General features: G+C 45.4%; 1 protein-coding gene across 1 annotated transcript; it reads right to left on the bottom strand.

The window, feature by feature from the left end:
- Positions 1–242: 242 nt before the first annotated feature.
- Positions 243–12123, bottom strand: LOC149358326 (uncharacterized). Its single transcript, XM_089568816.1, has 5 exons — positions 11069–12123; positions 8018–8142; positions 6227–6334; positions 3205–3312; positions 243–439 (listed from the first exon to the last, which is right to left on the bottom strand). Exons 1-5 carry the CDS (start codon positions 11140–11142, stop codon positions 327–329), a joined length of 528 nt encoding a protein of 175 aa, XP_089424942.1. The 5' UTR covers positions 11143–12123; the 3' UTR covers positions 243–326.
- Between the last annotated feature and the right edge of the window lie 783 nt (positions 12124–12906).

Genomic DNA, 12906 nt, shown 5'->3' with positions numbered 1-12906 from the left:
TTGAAGAACTTAAAACTCAACGGTGGATGAAAAAGAAATAATAATAACAAAAAAAAACAGAATACAATTCAGTCTTCTTGCTTCAGGCACGAAATGAACCATTGTGCCTAGTAAGAAATCCCCCGCCCTTCCCTACAAATACCTGGAATAGCAAGTACCTTCATCTTGGGTGCGCTCGAAATAGCTGCATACCACAGAACGTTCATTTTGTTTATCTTGAATAAAGTACAGCTCCGTTTCACTGGTCTTTTTATTCCCTGTACATTTACAAAGCAAGTGAAGCAAGCACTCATGCCACTGCGGAAAATTCTTCAAAAGCGGCCTCCTTATGCCGGTTTCCACAGGTTAAATGTGGCCGTGCCTTGGAGGCGGAAATCTTTCTTGTTTTCGTCGCTCTTCCCGCCAGTCGCGTTGGGCGCTGACCCGGTACCGGGCACCGCTGAAACCGAGAGGCGGAGGGTGCAAGTATTAAAAACACTGCGTTCGACTTCCCACTGCCAACGCTATCCCGAAGAACTGTCCTGTGTGTTCTAAATGCCTGTGCACATTTGCACCACGCATAGCCATTTGTTTTTCACCGCAGCGGCCTTAGGTCAAGAATAACGGTGGCACTCGGTGGGCTGTATTATTCATGCAGTTGCAAGCTTACTAGATGATACAAGAAAAGACATCTAGTTGAAACCGCTAACCCAAACTTTATATTTCGATGAAAAGCGACGTAAATACTGGTTTCAGTTTCACAATGATGCTAGAGTACCACGTAGTGAATGGCCTGGACAAGTGAGCGCTGTCATCTATCACCATCATTATCGTCAGCCTGACTATGCCCAGTGCAAGGAAAAGGCTATGTCTCTATAATTAACCCTATCATTTACCAGCTGCGCCCACCGTATTCCTGCAAACTTCTTAATATCATCTGCCCACCTAGCTAACTTTCTGCCGCCCTCTGCTACGCTTGCCTTCTCTTAGAACCCGCTCCTTTACTCTCAGTAAGGACCAGCTGTTATCTTGCCTTTGCTTTCCTTCTTCCTTTTGATTTCAACTAGGATGTCAATAACCCGCGCTTGTTCCCCCACCCACTCGGCCCGGTTCCGATCTCTTAACGTTACAACCACCATTTTCCTTTCCATAGCTCGCTGCGTTGTCCTTAACTTGAGCTGAACCCTCTTTGTTAGCCTCCACGTTCCTGCCCCATAGTTGAGTACCGGTGAGATACAGCTGGTGTAGACTTTTCTCGTGAGGGATATCGGTAAACTGATATTCACCAACAAATGTTGTTTATTATTGTGCTTCGGTTCCTGCGTAGGCCCGTAGCGTAACTAAGATTTCTTCAGAAAGAAATATGTGGCACCGGTATATGATGTTTAAAGTCTTGATGCTGTTTATTGGCCATAGGAGACGCCCTAGTGGAGGAGGTTTTTGGATTTATTTCGAACACCTGAGGTTCTTTAACGCAAACTGATATCCCACTGCACATAGATGCTTTGGCAATCTCACCGCAATCTAAATGCGGTCGGGACGGTACGGATTAGGTCCCAGAATATTGGGCTCCTGATTACTGGGTAAGCTGACCTGATTGTTGAGCAAGGAGCATAAACTTCTGCACCAGACGTCTGCCCGTCAGTAACGTATCTTGCTATAGGCATAGTAACTCGATGATGAAGAAAATAACGTCTACGTGCAGCTTATTTGCATTAAACGGTGCAAAATATGCTAACAGCAAGAGTTTGGGTTGGTCCAAACTGAAAGAGACGCCTGCTGTTGGCAGGGCAGAAGGTGAATGGCATTGAATCTTAGACCCGTGATCAAGTATCTTGCCTTCGCAAAAGTTTTCGCCATTGACGTTGACGGGAGCACCACTGGTGCAAAAGTTCAGCTGCGTTTTCAGCGGGTCAGGTTTGTAGAAAGGAACGAATCTTTACTGGCGCATTTGATAGGATTCGATGGCGTCACTTTGGGAAACAATTATTTATCTCGATCAAAACGTGAGATAATTATGAAGCTTACATGCTATCAGGTTCCTTAATAATGGCATTGCTTACTGCTTCGTTTTTTAGCAGGTTCCCTCGTTTCTTAGTTGGTAACGTGATTCAATTTCTAAATTGACTCGATTATTTCCAGAGAATTTGCCCTTAATCTTACAATATGTGCAAAATTATACTTGCCTTTGAAATGGCAGGAGCAGACCTCGCAATGAGCTATGTTCGAAAAGGGTTACTTTTATATAGTAAGCTGCGCACTGAAAGACCTATGCAGCCAATTATTAATGCTGACTTCGCGTGTACTGAGAGAGACTGCTACAGCCCAGTCATTAAGTTCTGCCAGGCTCCGAGCGCCAGGAATCGCTTCTATGATCCTGGGAATCGCAAAATTTACGCATTGTCCCTGTTACACAGAAAAAAAAGATCTTCCACGTTAAACTACCGCAAATAAATGACGTACAGCAATAAAGATTTGTTGAAGAACTTTACATTTTATGCTTCCCACTTTAGGAGTCATTAAAGGACAAAAAATTGCATCTTGTGGGGTTTAACATCACGAAGCGACACATGGGCTGCGGGAGGCGCCGTAGTGTATTAATTTTCACCGCCTGGGGTTCATTAACGTGCGCCCCATAGAAATGCAACTGCCGGAATCGAACCAGCGACATTGGGATCAGCAGCCGAACACCAAATGCACTGAGCCATCACGGCGCGTCGTTTCCAAGAAGTCTTTCTGAGCACAATTAGAAGAAAGTTATTGGGCTATTCATTCTATAATTTATAGATCAAATGCACAGTTGTCCACAAACCTGTCTAGAGCGCTTGAACGGCGCACTGCGGAGTACTATTGTGTCATTTACCAGTGACCTAGGGCACGAAGCCGGTCCATATCGTGCATGTATATTCCCATCGACCGTGCTTAACTTATCATGTCATTAAAACTGCATCGGGCCCGCCAGTGAGCCGGAATTGTTATAAATTCAAAAACGAGTGCGTCATTCGAGTGGACTAGACGGGTGTGTGGACGCCTATATTAAATTCTGGGCGAGGTTGTCGCCAACAAAAGCTCGTCAAGATGGTACACCACAGGCAGCTCTTTTCACAACCGTAAGTGGAGCCCTTGTATACCTCTACCGACTCGTTACCTCAAGCCATAATGAAGCTTGTTTATATTAAGCGCGATAGCCAACTAGCAGTTTTGTTTCATGAAAAGAACCGTTACCTCCGTGCCATTTGCAGTAGCAGGATTCGTCCTTGCACTCGAATTCAATGTTGGGCTTTCCGGCGTAGATCTTGGCGCAAGCTGCTTCGCATTCCTCTTCCGCACATTCTAAACGGGGAAGATTCGTAGAAATAAAGAGCAGCATTATATTATCATTGCAATACTGACAAAGAAAACGTACAACCTATGAATAGTCAATTAGTCACTAATCGCTTTTCAGCGGATCAAACAAATTTCTACAACAGTAACCTGCCTGGTTCGTTTTTGCGTTTTTAATGACATAGTTTATTTTCTGTCGCACTGATGATTACATGTTTTAACAAAAAGTAAAACACCCTAAATTCGCTGTTGTCTTTCTGTATTAGAATGGTACCAAGTTCAATTTTTTTAATAACACTAGAAGAAAAAAAACTCGTATTTGGAGACAATGTGCACAGTACTGCACAGGCGTGGAGATGAACTTTTGTATTTTGCGCCTACTTTTCGCTTAAAGGAAGTTCTTTGTTATCTTCGTTCTTGCAAAACTTGTAAAGAGGGTCTCGTCGTTCCCGAAGAGCATGCTAAAAACAAAACGAAGATTATTGAGCCGCTCTGGTACTTCGTTTTGTGTTCATAACAATCAGGTTCCGACGAGCGCCAACTTCGGTAACGGGCGCGCAGAAATAAATTTAAATTCAGAGGATAAGGCTCTCTAGCCACAATAACGGTGCGAGGAAGCCAGGTCACTTCGTATACCTAGCAGCGATAGTCCGGACAGAACAGTGCTTTCGGCTCGGTCTCTACCTCGTCAATAGTCGCAGCGAATTGATTGCCCTGTTGAACGCAAGCAACGAAGAGGTCTGGGGTTTTCCCTCTTTTTTTAACACTTGCTTCAAGTAAGGCGACGCTCCCGTTTCCATATAATATCTTTTGCGGCTGCGGTTGTGAACTCGGTAGCGTTATACGTATAACGAACTTTTCAGTGTTTACAGGAGTACGAAAGTGCCTGGTCAGTTACACAAGCAACACCGCCTCGTGGCAGCTGCCTACGTTGGTCTGACCACTTAACTCTGCATTTTGCCGTGGAATCTACATCGTCAGGCGTAAGAGAAAACCTAGCTGTGTTCATGCGAATCAACGCAATCTGATCTGGTCACTAATCGCCCCCCATCCTCTCTCTCTTCCCTCCTCTCTTTCCTTGAACGTGGGGGTGAGAATTTCTCTCTATTTTGCCGCCTGCCAATCGTGGTAGGTGGAAATTAAACTGAACTGAAATGAATTAAATTAACTTAACGTAAATAAAATTCATCAAGTTAAATTATGTAGATATCACGGTAGAATTCACGCTTGTTTGACTAAACCAGAGGTGTAATAACTTTCGCCGCAAAAAAAAAAAAAAACGCAATGCCGGCTTTCCTCTTGTTATCGCAAAACCAGACGGTTCCGTCGCAACTAAAAGGTGGAAAAGCGTTCGAGTAACTGAATAATCATCAAAAATGCAGTTCAGGAGAGCAAGCTGCCGGGCTAGTTGGTGAAGCATGTTAAATTGAATTCAGCGCAAAAAAAACAGACAAGGGACAAAGAGAGACACACTGAGACAACACGAGCGCTATTTTTTACTACCAACTGTTTATTCATGCTGAAGTACAGGCGATATATAGGAAGGGAATGAAGAGCATGCGCGTAGCGAGGTACAGATAATGCACATCCGTCAAGCAAACGAGTTAATCAAAAAACGAATCTAAAAAAGCACATTCAGATGAGTATATGTGTACCGACGTGTCACTGACACAACGTTCGGACAGCTTTCTGATATAATAAGCTTCTAAAACGAGCCTTGCCTTATCATTACCGCTCTTGCCAAGAATCGTGGTCTTCTCTAATCCCGCCCTACATTTACACGAAGCAAGGTGCCGCACAAGATTCACATTCGTGTCGTTATTTTCTATGTTTTTGGCATGCTCCCGTAGCCGGTCATTAATACAGCGGCCAGTTTGGCCAACGTATGAAGCCCCACATGAGAGGGGGATGCAGTACACCACACCTATTGCACATTTGGCGTAGGCGAACCCATGTTTTTTGTTGCAGCCCCTGCCGGCACAACCAGTAATGCGAGGGCATAGCTTGGACAGCTTGTTTGGAGCTGAGAATACCAAGGGCACGTGGTGCCTGCCAGCCACTTTTTTGAGGTTGTGAGAGAGTTGGTGTACATAAGGGACCACCACCGGCTTAGAAGGAGGGGTTTCATGTCTTTTCTGGGCGCCTTTATGCTTCTGCAGGAGGGTTTCGGCAACAGCTGAAATGACCGGGCCAGGGAAGCCTGCTACTGAAAGTCGCGAAACCTGATCGTTCAACCTGATCGTGTTGTCTCAGTGTGTCTCTCTTTGTCCCTTGTCTGTTTTTTTTTTTGCGCTGAATTCAATTTAACAATCATCAAAAAGGTTTCGGAATATGAGACAGGGTAGGAAACCAACAATCGATTTTTTTTCCCCGCATTTTAGCGTACCCTGTGCATTAAGAAGAAAAGTATGGAAACCACCGTTTCACCTAACGCAGTTTCAGCACCAAGAAAACGTGATCTGCAATGTGGCGCGAGCGAAGTCGTAGCCGAGCACGAAAGACGGCGCACGGCAGCAGCAAAATCCTTTACAATCACGGGTGGCGCGTCATGGATGTGGGTGACCGGTATAACAGGGGCACCCGCAACAGCATTTCGCGCTCCGATTATCTGGAGAGATTGACGCACTCGAAGATGAGGTCCACTGTCTATCTCTCCACTATCTGTATAAAGACACAATGGCCTGAGTGACCCACACTGGCCATGCGCGTAACCTCGACCGTAACGGAGGCGGTTGTCACAAGATAGTGCTGCCCCGCGTTCCTCTCTTGCTCAATTTTTTCTATAGAAGAAAATGTACCCGCTGTAAGCCGCCAGCTTAGACTCTATCGCAAAAACGTCTCTCCTCGCGCAATATAAGGGGCAGTACTTCCAGGTTTTCTTCGCTATTACTTCGAAAGGTAGAGCACACTGGAAATTGCTTACTTTTGTCCCAGCCGCATATGCAAACGCCGTCTTTGCAGTGAGATCGCAGGTTGAGCTCTTTTCCGTGATTCTCACGACATTTATTTGCGCATCCTTCTTTGTCGCAGACTGGAAGGAAAATAAAGTGCGTGGTTATGCTTCATCGCTGTTGACTGCTATGAGCGACTATCGCGAATGCTGTTACGTTGGAAAAAAAAAAGAAAAGAGGCGAACTTTAGAGAAAGGTGTCACGGCTTACGTCTCTAGAAATGCCTATTCGTAGGTCCTCCGCAGAGCACGAAAGGTACGGTTTGTTCATAGAAGGTTGCGGCCAAGTAATAAACCACGGTGGCCAAATCCTGCTCTGATGAGGGAGTGCGCTGTCGGTTCTGGTCACCGAGACCAGGCCGCACCCCAGGCCTGGTTGTTGTGCGATGCCATCGACACGCGGAATTTTTTTTTAAGACCCGACTGAAAATTGCGCGGACCCGGGATTCAAACCCTGGTCCTCTTGCACGCGAGGCAGATGCTCTACCTCTACGTCATCGCTGCCATAAAGGTATAGGGTAAGTGGGGTTAAACGTTCCGAAGCTGCATGGACTTTGACAGATGCGTGATGGGACAAGCACATAGAGGAAAGGAACAATGCATGGCCTACAAAAGAACGGTTCATCCGTGTAATGTAAGAATAAAAAAGCATAGAGGACAGAAAATTCTGAAGTCATTTACCCGTGGTATTCAGGTACGTAAATCAGTCCTCTCTTATTGGTATGGGTGGCTAAGTGATGAATGTAGTGCTGTTCTTGATTATAAGAAATATTCTTTTTTTTCTTTCTCACTGGCTACCATGCCGTGGAAAAAGAGCTTGTAATCGAAAACGGCGAACATCTACAGTGTGAAAGCTAGCGTCGCAATAGCAACAGTGAGTGTGAAATGAAGCATGCGTCATGTCTCGACATTCTAGTGAAACGGCAAGAGATTTCAATGAGGCATGTCATGAACTAACATAAATCAGCCATTTAAGTTAATTATACATTCGCAGGAAAATTTATGCACCCGAGTCGTTGACGACCATTATTGTGTATCTTTTATATTTTTTCTTGATTTTTTTTTTACTTTGCACTGCACAAATGTTCCTTTCATGTTTTTAAATTGCTCCTTTTGTCAATAAAGAACTAGTTGCGAGGCAGCGCTTGTTCATAGTGTACTTGTATTTCGCAGTCACCTCACCTCATACGACAACATATTTCCAACCAGCCCAAATCTCTATCTGTATATTTGTGCTTCCACTTATACTACTTATTTCGTGGCAAATACATCCTGAGCCAAGCTGTGCAAGACAAGGGCAGCTCTGACTCTCTGTTAAGCACTCCCCTTAACTTTGAGTGCTTCGATAATGTTGCACTTGGTAGTGATGACTTTTAGTTAGAAACGAAAATGGGGCAAAACATGTATCTAGAGGTGGTATGCAAGGTTTAACGTTGAGAACTGACTCATGGGCTATGACAAACGCTGGACTGGAGGGCTCCTGATACTGCGGATTGATTTAGACCACCTGACCAAGCAGCAGAGCTAATCGGCCCAATATTGGAAATGGATGGTCTCACTCTGGTCCTTTGTAGCACCAGCCTTTCCCTACATGTTTCCAATATTGGGCCGATTGGAAGACATGTCGTATAGACTGGCGGAAATATCGCTGTGCTCAGTTAACCGAGTACATATTGCATACATACCCCCCCCCCCCCCCACCCCTTAAAAGAAAAAAAAGCATTAAAAGCCAGTGCACAGCCGCACTTGTTTTGTAGCACTCACGTGCGCGATGATAGCAGCGGCACTTGTTCTTGTCACACCTGCCGATGACATCATTATCGTTCCACCCGTCGTACTGCTTGTTACAGGTTTTATTGCACGCATCTGTGTCGCAAGGCTCGGAATCGCTGAAAATATTGAAAGAAAGCATCAGGGGAGGGCCGCTGACTAGGTTTGGACATGCATATCAAATAAACAAGCCCAATGCGTAGATCGTGCCGTTACGATCGTCTCTGCAGAACATTACAGCCGTGCGGACGTTGAAATGCGGTGAAAGTTATCAAAACCCGTTCGCGCACCGAAGGCTTCGTTGTCATTATCAGGAATTCGGGACAGTAGGGGTGCTATAGCTAGAACCCCTAAGTCTTGCAGCCTATGCCGCCTCAGTGGAGAAGTCGCGTTTTGTGGCATAATAATTGCACGGATAACGGAGTCGGTTTTTCCGCAGGTTTTAATGTTCACAGGTTGCGCAAGTTCTGAAAGCGATAGCTTTAATAGCCCTATTGAGCCAAAATGCTTCGAAGGTAACAAAATTCTTCCATTTGCTGTACGGAAGTGACGACATTGGCTGGAGGGAAGTGTCTACACCAGACCGGAAGTGACCGTTTCTGACAAAGGCATCAGCACCTGTTAATGCTATAGCATTGTCAAAACATAACGGAATAAGGTGAGCCTGTAACTTATTTCTCACACTTGTCAAAAGCAGCGGCGTAGCCGCCTCCCCTAACGTTTCTTCCAAATCAACGCAAAGTTTAAAGAGTGGGGGCCAAAGGAAGCGACTAAAAGCCAACAGCCCTTTTGGGTGACATAAGCACGACTTTTCAGCAATCTGCAGCTACGATTGCTTTTTAAAGCGGCTAGAAATAGAGTAAAGACTGGGCTTTCCATTATTCAATACCGTGTTAATCGAAGGAAAGAGGAAAATCGTCCAAGATTGGCACTATCATAACACGATTACACGACCTCACGTTCCACGGCTGTAAACCGGTGCGTCCAAGTGCACGTATGCGATGTTCAACGCAACACCGCACAGATAAAGAGGTCCTCAGTTGGAGCCTTCACTATCGACGTGCAAGACGTTAGCATTGGAACGTCCATTATCGCAAAAAGTGTCTCATGTTGGCGTTGGTGTGTGAAGCCTTGCTCGGCAGAAGGCAAAATGGAAAGAGTGAAATCCCTTTCTTCATTTTCAGGGAGATGAGGTAGAGAGTATGTGAGGCAAAAGGCGGCTAGCGGGGATGAGTAGAGAGGGGATCCGGCGTGTCACGTTGTGATTGGCGGACTGGATCACTCCACTCGCTCGCACGGTCTGAACCCGTCAGCGGCAGCGGTTGCTCCGTCTGGGGGGAAACACTAGCGTTAACGCATAGCTTACCGCATAAATCAAACTGATTGTCTGTGAATTCTTTTTTTTTTTTTTTGCAAAAAAGAAATGCAACCGTTAGTGCCATGTCACGCGCGCCATGTGGTGCCAAACAAGTTAACTATACCGCTGTCCCAAATTATTGGTAACGGACGACACAGCGGACTGGATTTCATTGGTCCATCATTATGGTTCACAAGCAAAAAACGGACGATGTCCCGTCGTCTGTAGTTGCTCTCGCTCTTTTTTTCGTTGAGCCGTCGGTTTGGGCACGACAAGTAAAACAGACATTTTAGTCTATTGCCCTGGTCCATTTATGTTTCTGTATGGTATGGGTGCCACTCTGCCCTTCGTTTATCGTTCACCTCGTTCATTTTGTTCTTTATCGTGACGATATGGGAAGCGAGAAAGGAGAGAAAAACCTTACAGACACTCAGATGGTCTCATGCGGTGAATTGCGTAAGGAAGACGAGCATTTAGAATGATCTTTCCCTTTGATGATTTTTCATTTTGCAGTATACCAATGTCTGAAAGTTGCCCCAACTATTTTCGCTTTTATTCTGGCTTGCTTTTATGGCTCGATAATAATGTTATGTTCTTAAATTTCCTGCATTTGATGCATGGTGGTGGGGGTGCTCATGGGAGGAAGTGTCACTGTCATAGGGGATTGGCATGAGCGAGCCTGGAACCCTTCAAGACATTCCTGAAGGCAGTCCGCGAGTTGTGTCCTCTTTTGTGCGCGACGGAAATCCTACACTGTGTATAGGAGATTTGCTGAAGGGTAAACTGCGGCGTCATAGTATCTCTTAACGCGCAACTCCAACGCTCACCTGCTGGTCATCCAGAGTGTCACCCGCAATGTCATCAAATCGCCATCCAAATGGGACTGAAAGTTGGCACTCCCTAGAACGCACCCGTGTGATGTCACATGATCATTGTGGGCATGCCCAGTGTGGAGTTAGTAGCAGGCGTTCTCATGTGCGCGTTTGAAGAGCTTGGGCGGGGGCCGGACAGAGAATGGGGGGTTTTTGCAGCAGCAGCTGTTGAGGGCACGCTCCGAGATTATGTATCACTGGCATGGCGTAACATAGTGCCATAATGAATGGTCAGCATGAAGTGACGCCAAGCATGACGTCAGGCATGGAGTCACAACAACGCGCCATGCCAACTCTGAGGTGTCGTTTCAGCCAGTCCCGTTTCAGCCAGTTAACCAACCTTTCAGCCAGTCCCGTGGCGGATTGCCGCTCTGCCATCGTCAGAGTGATACGTAGAGATCGGCGAAAGAAAAGAGTCCACGCGTATTTTTATTTCCGTGGGCCTAATCGACAGCTATGTAGTCTCTCACTGGATCTATTTTATTTATTAACAGAAACCTAAAAAACAAAACAAAATAAAAGCGAAGGCGAAGCCGTCACGCGACTGGCTGAAAGGCACTCCCCGCGTTGGTTGACTCCTCTCACCGTCAGTGGTGAGTTCAAAAAAAGGCGGGAGCGGGGCATTTATTCCGATTTAAATTAGGAAAATCGGCCCCACAGGACAGTAATTCGGAGTTTCTAAGAATGCTCGGAACGTGTAGATCGAGTTTCCGCGGTAAAAAGACGAGTTCAGATTCCTCTTCAGTGCACCTTAAATGGGTGCGCATGCTACCGTAAGCAAAAGTAGGATGAAAAAGAATGTTTTGCTATGCTTACGTTCCGGTCGGAGAGCTTCGAACGTGTGCCGTGTACAGCAGCATAACTGCTAACGTGACCAACAAGCGGAACATGGCTGTATGTTCGTGCGCTTCTCGTTACCCAAGGAAATGACAACTGCAAAACAAAACGCACTAGATTAACTCCTGAACACAGAGACACATTTGAAGCGGTGACCAGTCAGCGTTTGAGATGGCTTTCGACCGTCACTTTAGCTCTAACTGCGATCGTTAATTACTGATCAAAATTTCCCAGTGGACAAAAACTTGTATAAACAACGTTGTATATGCGGAGAAACAGGACTCGTTACCATTCTTAATTGTCGCCAAGGGCCCGATCTCAAAGTTCTCAGTCGAGGAAGATAAATATTTTGTCAAACTTTACACAATACACTCAATCATTGCCACAGTCAAGTGTACTAACTAGCCTTGCGTGCACTCTAAAGTACAACGTTAGGTGGAGAGAGTGCACATCTTAGATGACTTTTAATGGCTGAATAGTACGAAGAGACATGGCCATCAAAGCGCTACCATTTCAAAGATTCATTGTGCCTTCTTGAAAATGCATATCTTCTGAGCCAAAGAGTGAGATTAGGAGAAGTGCAGTTTAATTACCAGTTTACTTCAGGTTGATATAAATAAACGGTGTCTTAGCCAGAAAATGTGCGTGAGATTGGCTGCTTTGCCTGTAATCACGCTCCTCTCTTTGCAAGGTGCCTGTGATTGTTGTGCTGAGCTTTTGTGAACAACATTTATTACATTGAAGCTATTAAGGGTGTCTGTCTAAAAACTTTGAGTGAAGTCATTAAATATCAAGACATGAAGAAACCAGCCCGGATGCAAAAAATTTATTCTCTCGCCATATATCTATTTCTGCTTATAATATGCGCCAATACCAAAAGGTGAGAACGACCGACTGCCACTTCCGAAAAACGATTTCCAAAAAGTTGCGGATTTCATGGTTGAGATTTCTATACGGACGTCGAATCTGACATCACTTATGATACACTAATGGGCGCTGTTGATGCGGCGTTTCTGCTTTCCTAAAGCATTACTTAGCTCATATTAGGGTGTTTCCTCCACTGACGAGCTATCGCATCAGAGACTAGGATGAACGGGAAGATAACTACGATCATCTGCTAAGCTTTTTACCCGTCATTATATTCGCATTCCTCGCGCCTTGAAGTGAATTTCAACGACTTAAATACATATAGCAGGGCTCCCAATCTTTGCAGACCACATAACGCATGAGAAGAGTTGGAACAAAGGCGTGTGCTCCGTATTGCACTTCGAGGCCCCACATCTACATAGCAATCACTCTGATATTGAATCATTTCAGTATACACTGTACTATACGGTGTGGTGGTGAAATCCGCTCGCTTGATGCCAGCGTTGCACGCACTATCCTCTCCCTTTCATTTATGTATTTTTTTCTTCTGAGAGGACTAATAAAAAGAGAACCCACAGATAATGGGCACAAGCTTTCCCTTGTGTTCGGCTTCTGTGGGGTGAAAATGTTTAGAAAATGTATCTGGGACACGACCTTCCGTAAAGCCAAATACCTTGTATCTGTGGCGCTCTGTGGCCATACTGCCATTGCGCCTTAGAAAATAACAATCAACATCACGGTTTACATTTAATAGACGTTCTCACTGTTTACAGCTTGGATGAGCGTACGCGCATTTTTGACTGTGCCGTGCGTGCCCAGTAAGCTGCATCGGCATAATCAGCGAATTGGAACGCTTCGGCCACAACCAAGAACGGCAGATATCAAAAGATGCATAGGGGTGGGCATAGTCACCATTGCTTCACCCTGAAATTTCTTTCTGGTCCTGGATC

Source organism: Amblyomma mixtum, chromosome 2 (genome assembly GCF_055824585.1).
Source record: "Amblyomma mixtum isolate Tamu chromosome 2, ASM5582458v1, whole genome shotgun sequence".
Lineage (NCBI taxonomy): Eukaryota > Metazoa > Arthropoda > Arachnida > Ixodida > Ixodidae > Amblyomma > Amblyomma mixtum.
The sequence above is the reverse complement of the archived record's forward strand: the minus strand, read 5'-3'. Positions and strand labels throughout refer to the sequence as shown.

Excerpts from the sequence above, each read along its gene's own strand:
- LOC149358326 (XM_089568816.1), bottom strand. The coding sequence starts at position 11,142 with ATGTTCCGCTTGTTGGTCACGTTAGCAGTTATGCTGCTGTACACGGCA. Across the intron at positions 8,143-11,068 it reads CGAAGCTCTCCGACCGGAAC|CGATTCCGAGCCTTGCGACA; the intron begins GTAAGCATAGCA and ends CAATATTTTCAG. Across the intron at positions 440-3,204 it reads CTACTGCAAATGGCACGGAG|CGGTGCCCGGTACCGGGTCA; the intron begins GTAACGGTTCTT and ends TCTCGGTTTCAG.